Here is a 23,890-nt window from a genome sequence, read left to right as displayed (position 1 = left end):
TTGATTTGGGAACGGTTTTTGAATAAGGGCCTTTGATGGTTCCAAGTTGTAATTTGATTTTATTTGATTTGTTCGTTTGGTTTTAAACTTTATTTTCGTTTGGTTGACTTTGGGTTGACTTGTTTAATCGGTTTTAAACTTTTAGTCTTCCGCTGTGTATCTTTGATAATTGCCTTAGCCGTTTTCACAGTGGCGGTAATGTCTTAGTTATTCCTAAATCGCATTTTTAAAAGAGTAGAATGAGTATTTAAAGAAAGGAATTTCTAGGGTGTTACAAAGTGGTATCTGGGAGCTTAGGTTGAGATTTTAAATTACCACTAACCCGAAAACATTTTTTTTTACTTGTTTTAACTTGGCCAAGTGTTAATTTAATTATTTAACGATGATTGTTCTAATTTTTTTATATATATATATACATATATATATTTATATTTTTTTTATAAGGGCCGAATTTTCTTTAAAAAAAAATTATTTATTTATTTATTTAGTTATTTATGGTCCGAAATTTTTTTTTAGAACACTCGAATTTTTTTTTGTGTCAAAAAAAAATAATAATAAATTTGGGCCGAAATTTTGATTATTCATTTTTTTTTAGTAAATATGTATACTTTATTTTTATGTATTGCAGGAAACAAGGATTAAAGTAAGTATTATGTGTTAAAAGCTTTTATTAACATGTTGGTAAGCTTGGGTAGGAGAAAGAAAGGGCATATAGGCTAAGATTTAAAATTCTCCCTATGTGCATAATTTTATTTTGAGTATCAAGCATGTGATTTGACTACGTGTTTGTTGATGAAGGCATGAAAATATGTATTATTCTTTGTGAACCCTAAAGATTGTATGATTGAACACTGAACTTTATATTATTTATTTTATTTTATTTTATTTCTTTAGGGAAGGGAAATCTTTTCTAAGCCTTTTTCTCTGCAGGATGCCAATCTTTCCTAGCAAATTTACCCAAATGGGATCTCTTGTAAAGAAAAATAATGAACACCCCTATGACTTTGTAGAAAAGATCAGATACTTTTGTTCCTACATGAGCAATGTCCTACGGGAGAAAGTTTATGACACCCCTGATCGTATTTCGGCAATGATTATCCATTGTCTTCCAGAGGAGCCCCCTTACTTTGCTGTCAAACAAAGATTTTCTGATTTTTATCTTCCAGGAGACGTCCCAAATTACCATAAATACAGAGACTATTATGGCCAGTGGTATCCAGACTATATTTTCTTAACTAAATATCTCGTAAGGGTGGAGAAAGCTTATTGTCAGCGCTTAAACCTTCCCTACCCTGACTACTACTATGATAACCCAGTAGGGAACAATCCTCCTCCTAATCAACAACCGGAAAATTCTGCTTCTTCTTCTTCGTCAGGGGGTAATCAAGCAGAGAATGGAGAACAACAAGATGGTAATAGTTCACTTATGGACATTTCTTATCCAAATCCACCTCCAACTCCAATAATTATAGATATTTCATCGGATGAGGAGGAAGAAGGGGAGTTTGTACAAGTAGAACCTGAACCTGAGTCACCTGAACTAATGGAAGAGTCAAATAATTCTAATTTCGATCCTTTAAGCTACAAGCAATCCACCGACAAAAGGGACAACGTTCGAAAGGATTAGATCTTAAGACTTTCCTCGCCACAAATTCATATTCTTTATTTTAAAATTTATTTGTTATTTCAGTTTTAGCTAATAAGTGGCATGACCACATCAGTTCTGGGAACACTTTTTTTTATTTTTAATATCTTCAGTATATTATAATTAATAAAACCTTATTTATTTCTTTGATAAATTTTTATTAATAAATTCTTTTGTTTTACAAATCTTCCATTTCACACCATTATTCCAGTAATCACCATTCCAAGCAACTTATCTCCAACAAACATTTATAAGCTGCGAACGTCTATGGGAATTATTTTTATATTTTATTGTGATGCTTTATTAAATGCATGGTTGGTTAGAAATCAATATTAATTGATAAAGCTACATTAAGGGAATTTTTAGCAATTGCAATCCCAAATTGTTAGCTTCAAATTTTACTGTAAATGTTTAAAAGTCGCTAGGTAATAGACGAGTGTACATCTTGAGAGCTAAACCTAGCCATTTCTAATAGTTATCCTTGTCCTATATTCAGGAGAAACAAAATGGCAGGGGGGAAGAAGTTCAGGTAGTGGTGGAAACGATTTGAATGAAGTAGTAAGGCAATTGGCAGCAGTTGCCCAACAATTGGCAAGGAATTCAACTGGTAATGGGGATGCTCAAGGGGAGCTCTTTAAAAAGGTGGCGCAAAGCAAGCCACCAACCTATCAGGGCGAGCCTAACCCTGTTGTGTTGGAAAACTGGTTAAGGGAATTTGAGAAACTGTTTGGAGCTGTGGGATGCCCTGAAAACTCAAAAGTGAGTTGTGCTACCTACTATATGAGGGGTGAAGCTGACCTTTGGTGGCAACAAAACGAGGCTACCATTAGAGCATTACCTGGGTTCAACTGGACCAAATTCCAAGAAAAAGTGAGAGACAAGTTTTATCCTAGCTTTTTGCAGAAGCAGAAGGCTGAGGAATTTTCAAACCTTAGGATGGAAAAGATGACAGTTACGGAATACTACACCAAGTTTATTGAGTTATCCCATTTTGCTGAAGGATCTGTCTCTATGGAGAAAACAAAAGCTAGGAAATTTGAGAGTGGGTTAAATACTGATTTGCAGTTAAAGCTGTGTGGGCAGGTATTTGAGACCCTGGATGAAGTATATGGAAGGGCCGCACACCTTTATGCTCTGGAGGAAAAGAAGAAGAAAGAGTTAGCTGAAATAGAAGGAAGAGAGAAGAGGAAGGAAGTGGGACAAGTTTCTGGAAACCAACAGGGAAACCACAATGGTTTTAAGAAACAGAAGTATCACCATAACAATAACTTCCACAACAATAACAACTTCCAAGGTAATAACCGTCAAGGGAACCGTAACAACAATGGCTAGAAACAATAACCAGGGAAACAACAAGAATGGAAGAGTTTATTTTTGCAAAAGGTGCAAGAATAACCACCCTGGAAAGGATTGTGAAGGCAATGCGGTCACTTGTCGTTTCTGTAATAAGCTCGGGCATAGATAATATGAGTGTTTCTCCAAGAATAGCAATGAGAACAGGCAAAACAGTAATAATTCAGGGGGAAACCAGAGGAATTTCCAACAGAACAACAACAACTTTGCTGGAAACAAGGGAGTACAACAAAATGGGGCAAGGAACAGTAACACTACCAGTGGGAATAACCAGCAGAAGAACGGAACTACAGGGAAACTGAATGTTCTGAGTAAGCATGAGGCGGATGCCACGAAGGATGTTATCACTGGTACTTTTTCTATCAACTCTATTCCTGTTAAAGTATTGTTTGATTCTGGTGCAACTTTTTCTTTTATTTCTAAGGCTGTTGTTGCAAAACTTAAAGACTGTTTAAAGACAGTAGAGGTAGTAGATTTACCAATAACCATTCCGACAGGTGGGGTAGTAAATTGTACCAAAACTTTTAGAAATGTGCCTTTAGAAATAGAGGGAAAGATATTCCCGTCTGAACTCATTGAGTTCGGGCTGAGCAACTTTGACCTTATTTTGGGGATGGACTGGCTGAGTAAGTATAATGCGGAGATCAGTTGTAGATCACAGAAAGTGAAGATGGTCACAAGTGGAAATGAAATTAGCAAAGTACATGAAGAAGGGACATCCAGTATATTTCTGCAGCGTTAGGGATATGAACCATAAACAAGTGGCAAATCCAGAAAATATAGAAGTGGTCAACGAATTTCTGGATGTGTTTTCGGAAGAAATCCCTGGAATGCCACCTAAGAGGGCAATCGACTTTACCATAGATTTAGTTCCCGGAACAGCCCCAATATCCAAGGCACCATATCGAATGGCACCTGCAGAAATGAGTGAATTAAAGGAGCAGTTACAGGATCTGTTAGACAAAGGGTACATTAGACCAAGTGCTTCTCCTTGGGGAGCACCTGTTCTGTTTGTGAAAAAGAAGGATGGAAGTATGAGGTTGTGCATTGACTACAGGGAACTAAATAAAGTAACCATAAAGAATAAGTATCCCTTGCCAAGAATAGATGATCTGTTTGACCAGCTGAAGGGTGCCACTGTGCTTTCAAAGATCGACTTGAGATATGGGTATCACCAACTAAGGATTGCCGACGAGGACATTCCAAAAACTGCATTTAGGACAAGATATGGGCATTACGAATTTACAGTTATGCCTTTTGGATTGACCAATGCCCCAGCAATCTTTATGGATTTGATGAATAGAGTGTTTCATCAATTTATGGATAAGTTTGTAGTTGTGTTCATAGATGACATACTGGTGTACTCGAAGAGTAAGGAAGAGCACGCAGAACACCTAAGGGCAATTCTGCAAACACTAAGAGAAAACCACCTCTACGCAAAATTCTCTAAGTGTGAGTTTTGGTTGGAAAAGGTAGCCTTCTTGGGACATTACGTGTCCAAAGACGGAGTGGAGGTAGATCCAACCAAAATAGAAGCAGTTAAGGGTTGGCCGACACCCAAGACAGTATCTGACGTGAGAAGTTTCTTAGGCTTAGCAGGGTATTATAGACGTTTTGTTAAAGATTTTTCCAAAATTGCTAAACCCATGACCACCTTGATGAATAAGGACAAAAAGTTTGAGTGGGACGATAAATGTGAAGAAGCGTTCCAAATCTTGAAACATAAACTAATCACAGCACCTGTACTTACACTCCCGGATGATAGTGGACTATATGATGTGTACAGTGACGCATCAAAGAATGGCTTAGGATGCGTGCTTATGAAAAATGGGAAGGTGATTGCATATGCATCGAGACAGTTAAAGAAGCATGAAGTAAACTATCCCACTCATGATCTGGAATTAGCTACAATCATTTTTGCGCTAAAAATTTGGCGCCATTATTTGTATGGGGTGAAATGTAGAATTTACACGGACCACAAAAGCTTAAAAATACATTTTCACCCAAAAGGACTTAAACTCCCGTCAGCAAAGATGGTTAGAGTATACGACAGATTATGATTTAGACATACAATACCACGAAGGGAAAGCGAATGTGGTTGCGGACGCTCTAAGTCGTAAGACTAGTCATGGAATCAACTCGTTGGTAGTGGCTAATGAACTATGTAGAGAAATGATGAAATTGAATCTGGAGGTCGTAGAATGGGGAGTACCAGCGGGTATTCTTGCAAATCTAAGCATCCAACCAACTATCTTTGACGAGATTCGAGTCAACCAAGAGGGGGATGTAAAGTTGGATAGGATTCGCGAGAAAATTAAGCGGGGAAAGACTACATATTTCAAAATCCACGAAGATGGGAGTTTGAGGTACAAAAATAGATGGTGCGTACCACAGAAATGTGAGGAGGCGATGAAGAGGAAGTTGATGGAAGAAGGCCACAATACACCTTACTCTGTACACCCGAGAGAAGACAAACTATATAAGGATTTGAAGAAGATGTTTTGGTGGCCAAGAATGAAAAATGAGGTTGCTGAGTTTGTGGCAAAGTGTTTAACATGTCAAAAGGTGAAGATAGAGCACAGAAGGCCTCAGGGAACGGTACAGTCACTAGAAATTCCAGGATGGAAGTGGGATTGCATTTCAATGGATTTCGTGACTTGCTTACCTAAGTTAAGGAGTGGAAATGATAACATTTGGGTAGTGGTGGACAGACTTACGAAATCAGCAGTGTTTATACCAATGAAAGAAACTTGGAAGATGGAGCAACTGGCGAAAGCTTACATCAAACATGTGGTGAGGTTACATGGAGTTCCAAAAGATATTGTATCTGACAGGGATTCCAGATTTCTATCAAAATTCTGGAAAAGTGTACAAGAAAATTTTGGAACAATTCTTAAGATGAGTACAGCGTTTCACCCTGCCACAGATGGGCAAACTGAAAGAACTATTCAAACCTTGGAAGACATGTTGAGAGCTTGTGTAATAGACTTCCAAGGAGGTTGGGAAGATAGTTTGGATTTAATTGAATTTTCCTATAATAATAGTTACCACGCAAGCATAGGAATGGCACCATTTGAAGCTTTGTATGGGAGAAAATGTAGAACTCCAATTTGTTGGAATGACATTAGTGAGACCATGATCCTAGGGCCTCAAATGATTGAAGACATAGTTAAACAAGTAAGGGAAATTCAAGCTAAAATTCAAGCAGCTCAAGATCGCCAAAAGAGCTATGCAGACTCGAAGCGAAGGGAAGATGAGTTCGAAATTGGTGATAAGGTGTTGTTAAAGGTGTCACCAATGAAGGGGGTGATGAGATTTGGAAAGAAAGGAAAGCTCAGTCCAAAATACATTGGTCCATATGAAATACTACAAAGAATAGGCACGGTAGCTTATAGGTTAGCATTACCTATGGAGCTTAGTAAAGTACATGATGTATTTCATGTGTCCCAACTAAGAAGGTACATCCCTGATAAATCCCATGTGCTACAACCCGAAACCATTGAGTTAGATCAAAGCTTAACTTATGAAGAGAGACCTGTCAAGATTCTCGACAGTAAAGTGCGTAGTACACGCAATAAGAACGTGAACATTGTAAAGGTACTTTGGTCTAACCAAGAATATGAGGAAGCCACTTGGGAGGCAGAAGATGAAATGAAAAAGAAATACCCAGAACTGTTTCAGGTATGTTGAGTTACGGGGGCGTAAATCGTTTTCTTTAAGGGGGGTGGAATGCGATAGAATTTCGCGCTTTTTCCCTATGTTTTACATACTTCTAGTGCTTTTTGCACAAATTCTATCAAGTGTTGTAGGTATTAGTGCTCTCAAAGAGACACAAAGGAGTGATAAATGACAAAAAGTACAGCAATAATATACACAAAAAGGAAAAGTTTTGAGTTTCGTTTCCCCAAGTTTCGGGACGAAACTTGTTTTAAGGGGGGTAGACTGTAATACCCCGTATTTTTATACATATTTTATTTAATGTATATACACTTTATACGTATTTTATTTAATATATATATTTTATAAGGGTATTTAAATAACTCTAGCATTTTAATTATGATGTTTTAATTATTTATCCCATGTAAATTTGGAATATTTTACAAAAGGAAAAGCCGTTTAATTAATTAATTAATAGAAGTTGGAGTTTTATTTTAGGAAATTATGATTTTTAACAAGTTTTAGTAGGGAGGGATTAGGAAAAACTAAAGGAGGAAAGTTAGGGTAAAAAGGGGAGATAGAGAAGGGGTATAAATATCCCTCTTATGGGGCAAATCAACTTTGCCCAGAGTGGAGAAAACCCAAGGTAAACTTCTCTCTCTCTCCTCCTTATTTTTCTTTCTTTTTCTTTTCCCCTTCCCCTTATTTTTTTCGGCTGCCCCTTTTCCCCCACCACTGCCAGCCGCCGGCAGCTGGTGGCCGCCTGATGTGTCTATTTTATATAGTATTTTACCCCTGTCCCTTGGTCATAATTAGTAGTGTTTTTGGCTCTTTAGAGCCACTTTTATTACTAATTGGTGTTTTCTAGTATTTTCGTAGATTTGGTTGACTTTTGCAGGGATTTATGCTTTTGGAGTATTTTCCCGAGTTATTTTGGAGCAATCACGAGCATTAGAGAAGCACGACCAGAGTTTATAGCCCAGGGCCGGTTAGAGCCATCGAACCGGTGATTAAGGGCTCGGTATAGGTGATACCGGGGCATTTGGACCGAGTATTCAAGACCGGAAGAGGAAGTCCAGATTGGCCCGAAGAGTTGGAGCCCAATCGAAGTCCAAATAGTGGCCCAAATGAGCCGCCCGGCCAAAAAGGATGGCGCCCGGAGGCACGCCCGGCTGGGCGGGAGAAGCTTAGTCTGGCGCCCGGTGACGCGCCCGGCCGGGCGCGAGATTAGTATTAGGGACAAAAAGGCGCGCCCGATCGGGCGCGTGTTTTATTAGTTGACGCTTAACGTCGTTTTAATTTGTTTTAGTTTAGGACTTTTGTACGGAGTATAAATACTCCTCCGTAATACGATTTTAGGATCTCTTCTTCTTCCCCTCTTTACTCTCTTAATTATTCTCTTAGATTTCTTTTCTCTTAAACCTTTGTTCTTAATTCTTCCATTAATTCCAGATTACTTTTTGGTAACAATTTCTTCCCCTTTAACTTCAGTTATTTTTTTTGCTTCCTTGATTATGCTTTTATTTATTTATTTGATTAGTTTAGTCATGATGATTTGTGAGTAGTTTAATTTCTAGGGTTTATGGGGATCTAATAAATAATATGAAGGGGTAATTTATTGTTGTTAATTATCAATGCTAGATTAATTTCATATTGATTGATTTAATGCTCTGTGACTAGATTAGGCCTATCTTTTATGCATGAGTTTGACAATATTGATTCAAGATTCGAGAGATGAGAATTGATGTTTAGGTCTAGTTTCAATAGGCAGATTAATTTATAAATGGTTAAGTCGAGATTCGAGAGATGAGATTTAATACCGGTAGATTAATTCTGTGATTGTAATACGTAGCGAAAGCCCTTTACAATCTGGTTAATTGATGCATTGATGATTGTCTATTATTGATTATTGATATTGCATGATAATTTCTTATTGAATTGTTTTAACGTTTTACAATTGCGGCTTGTAAAAGTATGGCAATATTGAATTGATGAATCGAGCAGATGTTAATTTGATATTAAAGGCTATTTTCAATAAGAACTTAGATCTAGTAAATTGCGAGAGCCTGTTAGATCTATGTTGATTAATAAATTGCGAGAGCCTGTTAATCATGTTATTTATGCAATGTCAATGATTGATTACTATGTTTTATCCTGGAGTATTATTTATTGGTGAACCTATGCCCTAGATCCTTTTATATATTGTTTTCCCTCTATTCCTATTCTTTGTAGTTTAATTTCATACTCAAATATAAATATTGGTTACTTAGATAATTTAGATTATAATAATTAATTAGGAGTAAAAAGACTTGTTTCCCTGTGGAGATCGACCCTACTTCTCTATCTACTTTAGTTAGAGGATTTAGGTATTTACTTTTGATTAGGGGATACGACTTTACCCTGTCAAAATTTGGCGCCGTTGCCGGGGAAACGGTTTTATTTTTATTTCTGATTGTTTTTGTAGTCTAGATTATTTCCCTTTTTGTCTCAGAGAGCGTTAGTTCTCTGAGACAAATCTCACATTTGCTTCTAGTTTTTGTTTATGCCCAGGTGTTCCAGATCAGGTTATATCCCATTCGATCCTGAGATCGAACGTTCCTTCCATAGACAGAAAAATCTCTACAAGCAAATCCTGGCGGATTCTGGTGATAATAACAATAATCACCGCGATCCTCCAACTGATTCTAGAGATTTAGAGGTATCATCAGACGCAGAATCAGAGATGACGGCTCCAAAGAAGCTTAGTGATTATTCACAACCAAAGCTTACGGATTTTCCACATCTCACCCCTACTCCGGCTCTTGATGGGGTTCAATTCGAAATCAAACCTCAATTTATAACGATGATAGAGAGGAAGCAATTCAGTGGAGCCAAGGGTGAAGACCCGAATCTTCACATTGCCGACTATTTTCAATATTGCAACTCCATCAGGCAAGCCGGGGTCACTCAAGACCAAATCAGGGAAATTCTCTTTCCCTTCTCTTTAACTGGAAAAGCTAAATTGTGGTTTAATGGCTTAAATAGAACTTCACTTGGTATAACTGACTGGGAAACTCTTGTTTTGAATTTTTATAACAAGTATTATCCTGCAGAGAGAACAGCAGTACTACGGAGTGCGATCCAGAACTTTGCCCAAGAAGCCGATGAATCTTTATATGAGGCTTAGGAGAGGTTCAAGGACTTACAAAGAGAATTCCCTCACCATAATTTAGCGCAATGGCAGTAAATCCAAGCCTTTTATAACGGCATTGGAAACTCCTCTAGAATAATTTTAGACTCTGCAGCTAGTGGGAGATTTATGAATCTTAATGTTGATGATGCAGGCCAGGTTATTGAAGATATGGCGATACACAATTCCCAATATGGGAATCCTAGAGGATTTGCTAACAAGGGGAAGCATAGTGTCGACTCTGTATCCTTTTTGCAAGCTCAACTAACCTCTATTTGCCAAAAATTAGATAATCTGAGCACTGCTAATGTAGCTAATGTTTCTGCAATTAATAATAATTCTAATGAGGCTTTCTGTGAAAATTGTGGTATTGTAGGTCATTGGGAGCAGGATTGCAGGAGCTCCGTGGAGCAAGTTAATGCCTTCCAAGCTTATAGGCAGAATAACCCATACTCCAACACTTACAATCCTGGATATCGGAATCATCCATACCTTTCCTACCGGAGCACTAATGTTCAAAATCCACCACCACAAGAACCACAGGCGCCACAGCAGCAGAAATATTATCATCCCAATGCTAGCCAGAAGAACCAACCACAACAAACCCCCTCATCTTCCGATCCTTCTCTGACGGAAATTAGAGCAATGTTGGTTAATATGCAAAAGCACATGGAGAGAAGAGATGCGACAATTGATCAAATTATAGCGCATAATAAAATTATGGATAATCAAATTGCGCAACTCTCCGCTACTCTACAAGCCCGCCAACAGGGAGCTCTGCCGGCACATCCGAATAGGCCTACGGATCAAGCATTTGCAATTACTCTAAGGAGTGGTTCAAACTATGAAGGGCCCTCTAAGCCCAGAGTTAATGAACCTGTTTTATTAAATAATGCTAATCTTGATTCCGTTAAACCAAACAATGTAGTTGATAGCCCTGCAGGGCTAAAGGATAATACTAACATATCTAATTCTACATTGCAGGGTACAACTCCAGAGAAGGTGGCTACTCCAGACAAGAATAATAATGCTCCAAAGCCAATTATCAAACTTCCTTTCCCCAATCGTCAATTGAAGACAAACTTGGATAAGTAGTTTGGTAAGTTCCTGGAGGTGGTAAAAGATTTGAAGATAACAGTTCCCTTTACTGAATTGATCACACAAATCCCCTCATATGCAAAATTTATGAAAGAAATATTGACGAGAAAAAGGTCTATTAGTGAGGTAGAGACAGTAGCTTTCACTGCAGAGTGTAGTGCCGTACTTCAAAATAAGTCTCCACCTAAATTAAAAGATCCGGGTAGTTTTTCTATCCCTTGTCATATTGGCAATCTCTTGATTGATAATGCATTATGTGATTTGGGTGCTAGTGTTAGCGTCATGCCATTATCTGTGTGTTCTACATTGAATATGGGTAAATTAAAAGCTACCAATATAACTCTACAAATGGCCGACCGTTCTTTCAAATGCCCCTTAGGTGTTTTAGAGAATGTCCCCGTTAGAGTAGGTAAATTTTATATACCTATAGATTTTGTTGTTCTTGATATGGCTGAGAATATGCAAACCCCAATTATTTTGGGTAGACCATTCCTTAACACTGCAGGAGCAGTCATAGATGTAAGAAGTGGTAAGTTAACACTATCAGTAGGGGATGATAAAGTTGTTTTTAATCTGAATAATGCCCCTAAAAGCTCTATGACTGAGGAGAAATGTTTCAGTGTTAATGTGGTTGTAAATTATTCTAACAAGCCCCAAGCTCTTGAAAAAGATCCCTTGGAGGCGGTATCTTGGGTTACATCCTTTTCAGATGAGATAGATAAATGGAAGAAGGAAGTCGATGCAATAGAAAGAGAACTCTACAATGTTGGTCTTGGCTTTGAGGATGAAAAGGTGGAACCGATCAAGCAAGTTGTGCGAATCGATCCTACGGTAAGTATTTCACCAGATCGAGTTGCAAGTGTTGAATGCAATGACAATTTGAAGCAACACTCGATCGAAGAAGGATTTTTAGTGCCTAGCATTGAAGATCCCCAAGTCCAAGTCAAGGAGGATCCACCAGATAAGGTGATTTGGCGTCCCACAGGGTATATCAGGAAGCCGCATCGCAGCCTAAACACCGCTAGACCGGGTGAGAAACCACCCGATCAAGCGTTTGGCCAAGGGTCCTAGATATTGTACTTAGTAAGGAGGTCGTGCGGGACCTAGATAAACCAGCGCTTTGCGGGAGGCAACCCGTATTTTTAGTGCTTTTAGACTAGTTTTTCTTTTCTTTTCTTTTTCTTATGAGAGGAGAGATGAGGGAATTTAAAGAGTTCTATGAGTGTTTGTACAGGTTTGAAGGAAAAGAGTTAGCCAAATTTTGGAGAAAAGACGAAAATTAATTTTTCGCCGATTTAGTCTCGGGCCCGACCGAGTGAATGGCGCCCGATCGGGCGCGAGAAGGGCGAAATTTTTGGCCTACAGATCGCCCAATCGGGCGAAGGGCGCCCGACCGGGCGCGAGAAGATCCAAAAATACGGTTGATAGATCGCCCGATCGGGCGAATGGCGCCCGACCGGGCGCGAGTTTCAGCATAAAATCTATTCAGATCGCCCGGGCGGGCGAGCTGGGACCCGACCGGGCGCGAGCCTTATACGGGATTTTCCTTCCTCTTTCTTCACCATTTCTCATTATTTCTTCTTTCTCGATAACTTTCTCTCTCTAAAACTCAAATCCTCTCTACCTTATCTCTAAGTTTTCTCCTCCATTTCTTACCCAAATTCAAAACTCTTTACATATTTGTGATCCTCTCTTCATCCTCTTCACTTTCATATAAAAATTTTTCAGTTTTAATTCAATAAATTTTCAAACCCATTTCTTGAACATGGCATCAAAGAGGGCTAGGTCCATTTTTGGTAGGAGCTCCAGTTCGAGGGAGGAATATGACCCGGACTTGCAACTCCCGTACTGGCCGACGATCCGGATTGTGAGCCGAGAACAAAAGGAACGGCTAGAGCATTTGGTCGGTCGTGAGGTAATTCCTTCTTGGTGGTTACACCGCCCTACCCTAGAATCATTTGGTTTGTATGATTTTGTTAAACGATTTTTGAATGACATTGGCATGAGAAAATTTGTTGACATGCACTATCCTACATACCGAGAACTTACCTGTGAATTCCTGTCCACTTTTCATGTTGTTAGTAGTAGAAATGGGCCAAATTTATTTTTCAGGTTAAACAATAGAAATATTAGTTTAACTTTTGTAGAATTTTGTAAAATTTTTGAATTAAATTCTGAATTATCTCACCAGTGGCATGCGGACTATAAAATGGGTGACTTATATTATGCTTTGACTGGTTTACCTACCCCCGACCCCCAACATGCTAGTACCAAACCTATTCACCACCCTGTCCCAAAAATCTGGCAAAGATTTGCGGGTTTGTGTTTTTTAGGTAGGGTCGAGCCTCATAACGCTCAAACTAACGAACTAGCTGTCATAGGACATTATGTGTACGGGTTCGGGAAATTGAACATAGGTAGGTTTATAGTTCACCACTTGAGTAGGCATGCCACAGCCAGCACCACTTCCAAGTCCCCTATCCGTTTGGGAGGCCTTATCACTCGAATAGCGGTGAAAAAGGCCGGTTTTGTAGTAGACGGACCCCACCAGCTGACTAATTGTGGACCAGATACCTACATGACTGCTAGGTATTTTGAGGATGTGGGGTGGGTTAGACCGGATAGCGAGCGGACACCCTTTTGGTGTATTCGGACTGGGAGCGAGCAACCTTTGCCCATCTTTCCCCTACCCAGTCCTGACTTGACCGCTTTCCCCCCAGGGCAACCTTCTTACACTTTTGATGTTTTAGTTGCCAACGCTAGGGGGCAGGCACCACCACCACCAGTTCCACCACCCCAGCCTCAGCCCGAGGTGGCTTTCTCTCCACCTCGTATGTCCCACTCCATCCTTCATGTTGGCTCTGACCCAGTTTGGGATCTTCAGAGTATAGGTCAGGCCCTATGACGTATCGAGCATTCACATACTGACCTTAGGAGGATGGTAGGCTCCTTAGACCAGAGGTTAGGGTATCTAGAGAGGAACCAGGGTAGAGGTCTCTACCCTATGTACGATGATTATGCTCGTCGGGGCAACATTCCCGACGACGCTATTCACCCTGGCTGGTTTCAGCCACCACCCCAGGGATACGATAGGGATCCCACTGCCCGTGGTATTTACACTGACTATTCTTCTTTCTTCGGGTACGGGCAGGACATTCCTTTCGGGGGACCGGCGGGGGGGACTTTTCACGCTGATTATTTTGGTGGTAGCTCTTCTGGTGTAGGGGGTGTAGGTAGTGCAGGTGGTAGTGGAGGTGCGGGTTTCGGCTCGATGGACGAGGATGTTGAGGACTAGGTATGCTGGGCTAGTTTTCGAGCCAATGAGGACATTGTCTGATTCTGGCTTGGGGGAGATTTTGGTTTGGTATTTTTCTTTTTCTCTTTTCTTTTATTTTTGGTGTGTTTTCTTAGGTTAGATTTCTCGCTTTCTAGGTCAGTTTTATTGCTTTCTTTATATATAAAAATACAAAAAAAAAAAAATTGAAAAATAAAAAAAAATCCAAAAATACGTTCCAATGAATTATAAATTATGCTTCCCTATGCCCCTTACTTGAGAAAATTGTTTTGATTCTTGGTATTTGATGATAAGCATTGTGGATTAGTTGATCATGATTTGATGTTTGATTGCCTGAACCTTAACTTGCGTCAATTTTGTCCAACTACTTGTGAATATAGTGCTTGACTAGTTGATTTGGTTAGGAATGTGTGATAGTTCCATAATTCCTGGTATGTCAATGAATTTGAGTATTGGTTTGCTACTATTAGTAATGTTTATATGATTCATTATTATGCACATTGTGGAGGACGAAGGCATTTGTTCTTTTAGGTAGCCTCCAGATATTGTAGATACATTTGTTCCTTTCTTGTTACCCATGTTGTTGCCTTGACCTTGTATTGTTTATTAGCCGCATTACAAGCCTATTTTGCCTCATTGGTTACTAGTCCCAAGCTTGGCTTGGGGGAGCTATTAGTGAGTGAAGTGAGGGAGTTTGTAGTGGGCTTATTATTTTCACAATTTGGGTGGGTTATTGAGAAGTTGTTTTGTTTTTTATCATGTTTATTTTTGATGAGTTTAAGAGTTATATTTATTTTTTTTTGGTTGAAAAATAAAGCATGATATTATGAAAAAAAAAAGAGAAGTTCAAGAAAAAAATGTGAAAAAAAAAAGTGAACTTCAAAAGAAAAAAAAAATGTTCAAATGTTCTAGTTGGAGGTTGATCAAAAGGAAAATAATAAAGCTTCAATGAAAATATTCAAGTTGAAAATAAAGTTTGTTTATTCACTCTACTTCTTCATTATTATATTTTATGAGTGAAATTGTAAGAGTTGGGATTATTTATTATGATTGGAGTATATTTGGTTGATGTTAGAGTTGGTTATGTAGGAGATGTATGATCATTATTTATTTTGATCATGGGTTTTAGTAGGTTATGGCTCCTTTAAGCATAGCTTTTCTCTCACTTATTTCCAAATTTATCCTACCCTTTACCCTAGCCTTACATTACAAGCTTTAAAGACCTTCTGACCTTTGTGCATAGAATTGTATGAATGTGAAAGTGTTGCTTATCAATGCAAGTTATGATTTGACATATTTCGAGTCGACTAGTAGGTTGAGCGTTCATTGTTTTATACACGTGAGAGTGTGAGTTGGGAGGGCATTGTTCACATAAAGGGGTTGGATGGAGAGCGATCGAGTACATCTTTTACTCGCCACATAAATGAGAGTTGAATGCGTGAGCACTAGTCTTGAATTCTATATGCTCTTGTGGTTTGCTCTATTTGACAATTATTAGGGAAGACTGGTGATTAGATGGATTTGATTGGTTGACTTTGAAGCATGTTTATTTGATTTACCTGGATCGTTTGTGCTTGATTTTTACTTTTTGGGGTGAAGTATATTTAATGATTCATTGATGAGATCTTTGCTTAGGGACAAGCAAAGGTTTGGCTTGGGGGAGTTTGATGTGTCTATTTTATATAGTATTTTACCCCTGTCCCATGGTCATAATTAGTAGTGTTTTTGGCTCTTTAGAGCCACTTTTATTACTAATTGGTGTTTTCTAGTGTTTTCGTAGATTTGGTTGACTTTTGCAGGGATTTATGCTTTTGGAGTATTTTCCCGAGTTATTTTGGAGCAATCACGAGCATTAGAGAAGCACGACCAGAGTTTATAGCCCAGGGCCGGTTAGAACCATCGAACCGGTGATTAAGGGCTCGGTATAGGTGATACCGGGGCATTTGGACCGAGTATTCAAGACCGGAAGAGGAAATCCAGATTGGCCCGAAGAGTTGGAGCCCAATCGAAGTCCAAATAGTGGCCCAAATGAGCCGCCCGGCCAAAAAGGCTGGCGCCCGGAGGCGCGCCCGGCCGGGCGGGAGAAGCTTAGTCTAGCGCCCGGTGACGCGCCCGGCCGGGTGCGAGATTAGTATTAGGGACAAAAAGGCGCGCCCGATCGGGCGCGTGTTTTATTAGTTGACGCTTAACGTCGTTTTAATTTGTTTTAGTTTAGGACTTTTGTACGGAGTATAAATACTCCTCCGTAATACGATTTTAGGATCTCTTCTTCTTCCCCTCTTTACTCTCTTAATTATTCTCTTAGATTTCTTTTCTCTTAAACCTTTGTTCTTAATTCTTCCATTAATTCCAGATTACTTTTTGGTAACAATTTCTTCCCCTTTAACTTCAGTTATTTTATTTGCTTTCTTGATTATGCTTTTATTTATTTATTTGATTAGTTTAGTCATGATGATTTGTGAGTAGTTTAATTTCTAGGGTTTATGGGGATCTAATAAATAATATGAAGGGGTAATTTATTGTTGTTAATTATCAATGCTAGATTAATTTCCTATTGATTGATTTAATGCTCTGTGACTAGATTAGGCCTATCTTTTATGCATGAGTTTGACAATATTGATTCAAGATTCGAGAGATGAGAATTAATGTTTAGGTCTAGTTTCAATAGGCAGATTAATTTATAAATGGTTAAGTCGAGATTCGAGAGATGAGATTTAATACCGGTAGATTAATTCTGTGATTGTAATACGTAGCGAAAGCCCTTTACAATCTGGTTAATTGATGCATTGATGATTGTCTATTATTGATTATTGATATTGCATGATAATTTCTTATTGAATTGTTTTAACGTTTTACAATTGCGGCTTGTAAAAGTATGGCAATATTGAATTGATGAATCGAGCAGATGTTAATTTGATATTAAAGGCTATTTTCAATATTGGTTACTTAGATAATTTAGATTATAATAATTAATTAGGAGTAAAAAGACTTGTTTCCCTGTGGAGATCGACCCTACTTCCCTATCTACTTTAGTTAGAGGATTTAGGTATTTACTTTTGATTAGGGGATACGACTTTACCCTGTCACCGCCACTGCCAGCAGCGCACGCCGCCGGCAGCAGGTGGCCACCGCCGCTGCCAGCAGCCGGCAGCCGGTGGCTGCCGTTTTCTCCCCCTCTTTTTACCCCTTTTCGAGTATTAAAAAAAAAAAAAAAAAAAAACTTAGCTTTCTTATTTTAATTTAATCTATGCTTAGATCTAATTATAAATTATGAGTTTGGAGGTTTAATTTTGATGTTTGGTTATTGTAATTGTGGGAATTAATTTTCAGATTTGGTTTTTAATTAAAAAGCCCCAATTTTTGAAACCCTAGGTTCTTGTTTCATGATTTATTGAAAGATTATGATGTATAATAGGGTAGGCCTTTGTTTTAAGTGTTTTAAAACCAAATTACAGCAAGTTTTAAGTATAATAAAGTGCTGGAATTTTATGTAGAACACTTGATATTGGGTTTCTTGAAGAAATTTTAATTACCCATTAATTGGGACTTAATTTATGGTGTTTTAAATATAATTTCAGCTTATTCTAATTAATTTATGAAGGGTTTTAAAATAGTATATACTGCTGGAAATTTGTTTAGAGTGGATATTAATACTCTATTATGTATTTAATGTGTAGGAGACTTTGAAGTAAGCGATTTCTACTAGTTGTGGCAGTTTTAATAACGTACTCAAGGTACGTACGCGTACTTAGCATAATTTGGTGATGTAGAATCATGCTAGGTTTGTTTGTAATTGATTATAAGTAGAATCATGCTAAGGTTTATGTATGGAATTGTGGGTTTATGGTGTTTGTGATTGAATGGTGAAGCATGAATTATTTGTGATGGTTTATGGATTGGAAAATTGTATTTTGGTATGTTGTGTTTGAACCACATTTTTATTTATGACATGTTAGAAGGCATGATTAATTAAACTACATGTTTAATTATGTTTGGATTATTGAAAAGGAATTTTATTATGGTTCAAATAATTTTTATTGATGCTTTAAGCATGAGGAAGGAGCTATATAAGTGTCTAGGTACACAAGGAATAAATTGTATGTTGGTGCCTTTGTGCACTTAAGGTGTTTTTAACACCGAGGGATAGGATTTTTGGCGCATTATGCGTTTAAGGTGTCTTTGACACTGATGTAGAATTAAAAAGGGTTCAACATTAAATAGTATGTGGTCACTAATTATTCAAGAATTAAATTGGTATGTTTGTTTGATTGAATCATTATTGTTGATTGATTTATTATGCTTTGAGAGTCATCACCAAGTCTAATAATATGTAAATAACGTAAAGTGAAAGAGATTACGCACCAAAACTCTTGGAACGTATATACCTTGAGTATGAACAATGGGGGGGGTTATGGGGTTTTATATTTAACCATAACTTCCAATGGAGTACAGGACGCTGTTTAATCCTTTTTATTATTTATTATGCGCATGAATTCCGCCACCTTTGTGTGGTTTGTCGCTGGCACGGTTAGCTCCCGTGCCAGTTAACCTCAAATTTATTTGGGGAAGGTTAATAGGTGGAAACCCGTTCGATGCGTAATCAATGCAAAATGAATTAATTAGGGTCTAGTCATTGTATTGTGTTGATTGGTATTTGTGAACAGATGCAATGAGGTAAGTGTGTGTTGATAGGTGAAAGCATGTTTAGTGTGGCTATCTTACGCTTATGTACTCAGCTTTGCTGATTGTGTGTGTTTGTGTTTTGGCCATGTCTTTACCTTGGCCCTATGATGACCCATTTTTAATGGAGAGTAGTGGAAGCAAGTAGAGATAAACGTTTCAGGTATTGAAGCATGATCATGATGGGGCATGAGTGAAGAGTGAATCCTATTAGTTTTCATTAGATTACAATGTGTTTTATGCTTTATTTATTTATGATATATTATGTGTGGACTAACATAGAGGTTTGATTTGGGAACGGTTTTTGAATAAGGGCCTTTGATGGTTCCAAGTTGTAATTTGATTTTATTTGATTTGTTCGTTTGGTTTTAAACTTTATTTTCGTTTGGTTGACTTTGGGTTGACTTGTTTAATCGGTTTTAAATTTTTAGTCTTCCGCTGTGTATCTTTGATAATTGCCTTAGCCGTTTTCACGGTGGCGGTAATGTCTTAGTTATTCCTAAATCGCATTTTGAAAAGAGTAGAATGAGTATTTAAAGAAAGGAATTTCTAGGGTGTTACAATGGTGGTGGTGTGTGTGGTTTTTTTTTTTTTTTTTTTTTTTTTAAAAGAAGGGGAAAATAAGAGAGAGAGAGAAAATAAGAGGAGAGAGAGAGAAAAACTTACCTTTGGGTATTCTCCACTCTGGGAAAAGTTCAATTTGTCCATGTGTTGAATATTTATAACCCTTTTCTCTAGAAACCCTTCTAAACTTAAATTCTCTTCCTACCCTTAATTCCTTTTCTATTTAAACTTATATTTGACTTTGACTTTAAAATTTTCCGTTTATAAAATCACATGCCCCAAACTATATTTTTAAATGATAAGCTAAAGTATTTCCAAAATAATTAAATAAATAATTAAAATGCAAAAAATAATTCATTTTGAATTATTTAAATACTTAATGAAATACTTATAGTGTATTTAAATACTTAACAAAAATTATTTAAATTAAAATACACATTAAAATACGGGGTATTACAACCATGTCCACCATTACCTAGCCGCTGCCACCCACGGCCAAGCTTACCCAACCCCTTTCTCCCCGGAGCGTCGGCCGTCGACCATTCCCCCTTCCCTTACCCCAGTGTCGGTGTTTCCCCAACCACCTTCCCTTTCCCCTTTGATCAGAATGCAAACCAGCCAAAATCTCCCAAATCCTAACCATTGGCCTTGAAATCGGCCACTAACGGCTGAAATCGGCCTGTATAGGGTTGAAATCAACCATTCAGGCATTCAGCCCCAAAACCCGCCGATTTTGGTTGTTTGGGGCCAATTTTGGTGATCGTTCTTGGGGGGATGGGTTTTTTTGGATTGGGAAACTACCGTTTAGTGTGCGGTGGTCGGGGTAATGACGACGCTAGAGCAAGGAAAGGGGGTCTTTGTGGTGGCCGACGTTCCCGGGGAAGGGGGTTGGCTAGGCTGCGGATAGGGTTGTACACCGGTCCAAAACCGGACTGGACCGGACCTGAATGGATCGGGACCTGAATCATTGATTTTTAAAGACTGAAGAACGGACCCGAATCAACAAGTTCGGTTCCAGTCCAGACTTGAAAAATCAGGTCCGATCCGAGTTTGGACCTGAATAGACCTGATTATTGATTAATTTTCTTTTTTTTAAAAAAATAATATAAAAGTGTTGGACCTATTTGTAAACTTGTTGTTTAGACCTATTTATGGACATGTTTAGACCTATTTAAAATTGTTTGGACCTGTGTTATGGACCCGTTTAGACTTATTAAATAAAAAAGTAGCTTTACCGGCTTTAGGTTCGGACCTGAAAATTCCGGGTTTCACCCGGACCGGACCTGAAACCTGGAATTTAATGACCGGCACCGAACCTGAATTCACCGGTCCGGTTCCAATCTGTTCCAAACAGGTCCAGTTCAGGTTGATTTTCAGGTCTAAGCCAATTTTTGTATACCCCTAGCTGCGGGTTGTCGTTGCCTTGTTGGGTGATTTTGGGTTTTTTTGTTTAAATTTTTTTTTTTTACTTTTTAACCAATTAGGTTGTGACATGTATACAAATAATCCCAAGTCAGCAAGGTTTACCTTTTTCAACCGGATTCAAGTCTTGAGGGTGATAAAAATTAATACTAAGTAGAATATAAAGTAAGAGTGATAGTGAATAAACTGAAATTGTGATTAAATAGGCGAATGAGGTAAAGTTATGATTAATATGACAATTTTTCCTATTTTTTGACCCATTTTCTATTGTACTTAGGGATGACAATGGATCTGGACCCGACCCTGATCCATGGATCCAGATCCGTTTTTCACGGATATAGGTCTTTAAATTTTGGACCCGACGGATCTAGGTGCTTCTGAAAAAACGTATCTGAATCCGGGTCCAACCCTCAGACCCGGACCCAAATTCGTTTACCCGTTTTATAATCTAAAATTTTCTGAAAAAAAACTAAATATTCTAATTTTACATTTAGCATTTTAGCCTAGCCCAAATATAAAACTCTGCAAGACACTTTACAAATTCTACCCTAAATTTTCTCAAAAAAAAAAAAAAACTACCCTAAATTATGCTTTCTCTCTCTACCCCTAAAGGCCATCAAGTCTGCAACTATGGCGAGCAAACCTTCATTTAGTCAGCGATCGATCCTCCATTACTAAGCAAAGAGGAGCTTTTCCAATCGTTGGCCAACCTCCATACATCAAGATTCATCCCTATGTTGTTTTCCTTATATAAATTATAACATTAATTCTTTTTTTTGCTTTTGATCTTTTTGCAAATGTTTATATGTGTATTAATGCTGCAATTTATTATTATTTTTTTTAATATTAATTTTGTGTTGTTTTATTTAATTTCCTTTTATTTGTTTTAATTTTATGTTGTTTTTTAAATTATGTAGTCTACTGTCTTTGAATTTTTTTTTTTTTAGATGTAGAGATAAGAATAAGACATGTCTGCATATACAAGTATACTACAAGTGTACAAGCTATAAGAATTGATTTAATAAAAACTAGTTTTGTGCCCGTGCGATGTCCGAGTTGTTTATTGAATTTTAAGATTAATTTTTAATCTATAGGTCAAATTTTAAAACATATCATTGATACAAATGTAGTTAGGAAATTATGTGTTTTAATTTTGTGACAATTTAAACTATATAGTAGGCATGTAATGACTAATAATAATAATATTGGTGAAAATATTTCTTGACCCGTAACCTGAAATAATGACCCCGTCCGAAATGACTTGTAATCCGACCCGTTTGAGAGGTAGGTTTACACACATTAATACAATTATATTAGATTTTGAATTATTATTATTTTAATTGATTAGAATATATTATAAATAATAGATGTGGTACATTTTGAACTAATTTCTTCGCTCCAAAAAAATATTATGGTACAAAAAATAAAATTATATGATAATTTATGGGAGTTATAATGTAATTATTTTTGAAATAAAATTATAATTCAATTTGTAAATATTGGTACTTTATCGAAAATAAAACTCTAAATTAACAATTTTATCTTAAAATTCTATCCAAATTTGATTGAAATTAGAATTTTAAACGAACTTTTTTATCCTACAAATTGAATTCTGTATAACTCTATCTTACGTGGCGCAACACTTGGCGAAAAGTTGGAACACCAAATGTCGTTGTCTCGTCGCCTGGCTAAAAGTTTAGCTTTATATATTAGTTATATGATTGAAAATAAAGGAAAAGTTTGGGAAAAACCATGTAGAATTCGTTTTGGACCCGGATCTGGTAGACCCGTCGGATTTGAATCAAAGGTTGAAAAACGGATTTAGATCAAATGGTCTCGGTCCAGATGCCATCCCTAATTGTACTCAAAGTCTTATATGTGGCTAGTCACATAGGTTACGGTGAATATCAAATGGGATTACTGTAATATATGTAGGTTAAAGGGGTTACTTTCTTAAATTAGTGGAATTATTCTTTCGTTTTTTAAAACAAAAAAAAGGGGTTACTCAAATGAACAAATGGAGTTACTTATTTTTAAATTACTTGATTTCACTCGTATAATAAATTTGAGTTACTTTAATGGATTACGTGGAGTTACTCTTATAAAAAAATAAAATTACTCATACATATAAATGAAAATTACTCTTATAAATAAGTGTGGCTAAGACTTACCCAGTTGCTCATATACATTTACAAAAAACAGCACCAGTCCTAACTTATCTTTTTTTTTTTTGGTGGAAAATCTAGCATCAACCGGAATTGTATATCAAGAACTTGGTAAACTCAAACAAATAGAGAGATTGAAGAAGGGAATGGCCTTAACTTGTTACTCTTGTTTGTGTAATCCGTTCTCAACACCATTTCCATTCAAATCTTTACGCTCGTCTTCTATTTCTTTCCCTCTTTCACCACATTTTAATGGCCGATTTTCAACAAGACTCACCCCTCTTTCCTGCCAAAGTATTTCCATGGAACCCAACAATACCACCCACTACGAGGTACTTTCTTTTCCTATTTAAGACATTTTTTTTTGTTTTTGTTTTGTTTTCGAGCCAGCGTGCTCTCGAGTGTATGGTATCATTTCGCAATGTATTTGCAATTGTGCTTGTGGCAATAATATTATTTTTATTTCACTTTGATATATCTGACGAAAAAGAATTTAGTATTGAGTTTTTTTGTGAGAAAGATTTTATAATTGTAATGGTTACAATAAGGTAATATCAGGGTGGAAACTAGAAATTGATTAGTTTTGATGGTAAGAAATAATTGTGTAGTTTGTTATATTAAAAGATATAATCCAACTATATTTCCTAGTGTTGTTAGCGGTTTTACCCATTTTTACCCCCAAAATATTATGCCGGTTGATAAACGAAAAATGTTTATGAATGAGATAAGTTGGGCTCCCTCTATCTTGAAATGGAAAGATTACTGTTACGGAATTGCTCAAAGCATATGGTATTTGGAATTCGCGGTTTTGGATTAGTTGGTATGACATGAATGCTGCACAT

General features: G+C 37.3%; 1 protein-coding gene and 1 non-coding gene across 3 annotated transcripts in view; one reads left to right on the top strand and one right to left on the bottom strand.

The window, feature by feature from the left end:
* Positions 1-9,758: 9,758 nt before the first annotated feature.
* On the bottom strand, positions 9,759-9,865 carry LOC145625931 (small nucleolar RNA R71). The gene has a single exon (XR_014110823.1). It is a non-coding gene; the product is annotated as a small nucleolar RNA R71 (small nucleolar RNA).
* Positions 9,866-23,076: 13,211 nt separating this feature from the next.
* Positions 23,077-23,890, top strand: part of LOC145623916 (putative inactive shikimate kinase like 2, chloroplastic) — a 31,157-nt gene continuing 30,343 nt past the window's right edge. Inside the window, exon 1 of one of the 2 annotated variants that reach the window (XM_081676826.1) lies at positions 23,077-23,380. In XM_081676826.1, coding sequence (XP_081532952.1) covers positions 23,195-23,380 — 186 coding nt within the window. In that variant the 5' untranslated portion in view covers positions 23,077-23,194. The remainder of the gene's footprint in view (positions 23,381-23,890) is intronic. The other variant, XM_081676827.1, reaches the window with a different exon arrangement.

This window comes from Chenopodium album, chromosome 3 (assembly GCF_948465745.1).
Source record: "Chenopodium album chromosome 3, dcCheAlbu1.1, whole genome shotgun sequence".
Taxonomy (NCBI): Eukaryota; Viridiplantae; Streptophyta; class Magnoliopsida; order Caryophyllales; family Amaranthaceae; genus Chenopodium; species Chenopodium album.
The sequence above is the reverse complement of the archived record's forward strand: the minus strand, read 5'-3'. Positions and strand labels throughout refer to the sequence as shown.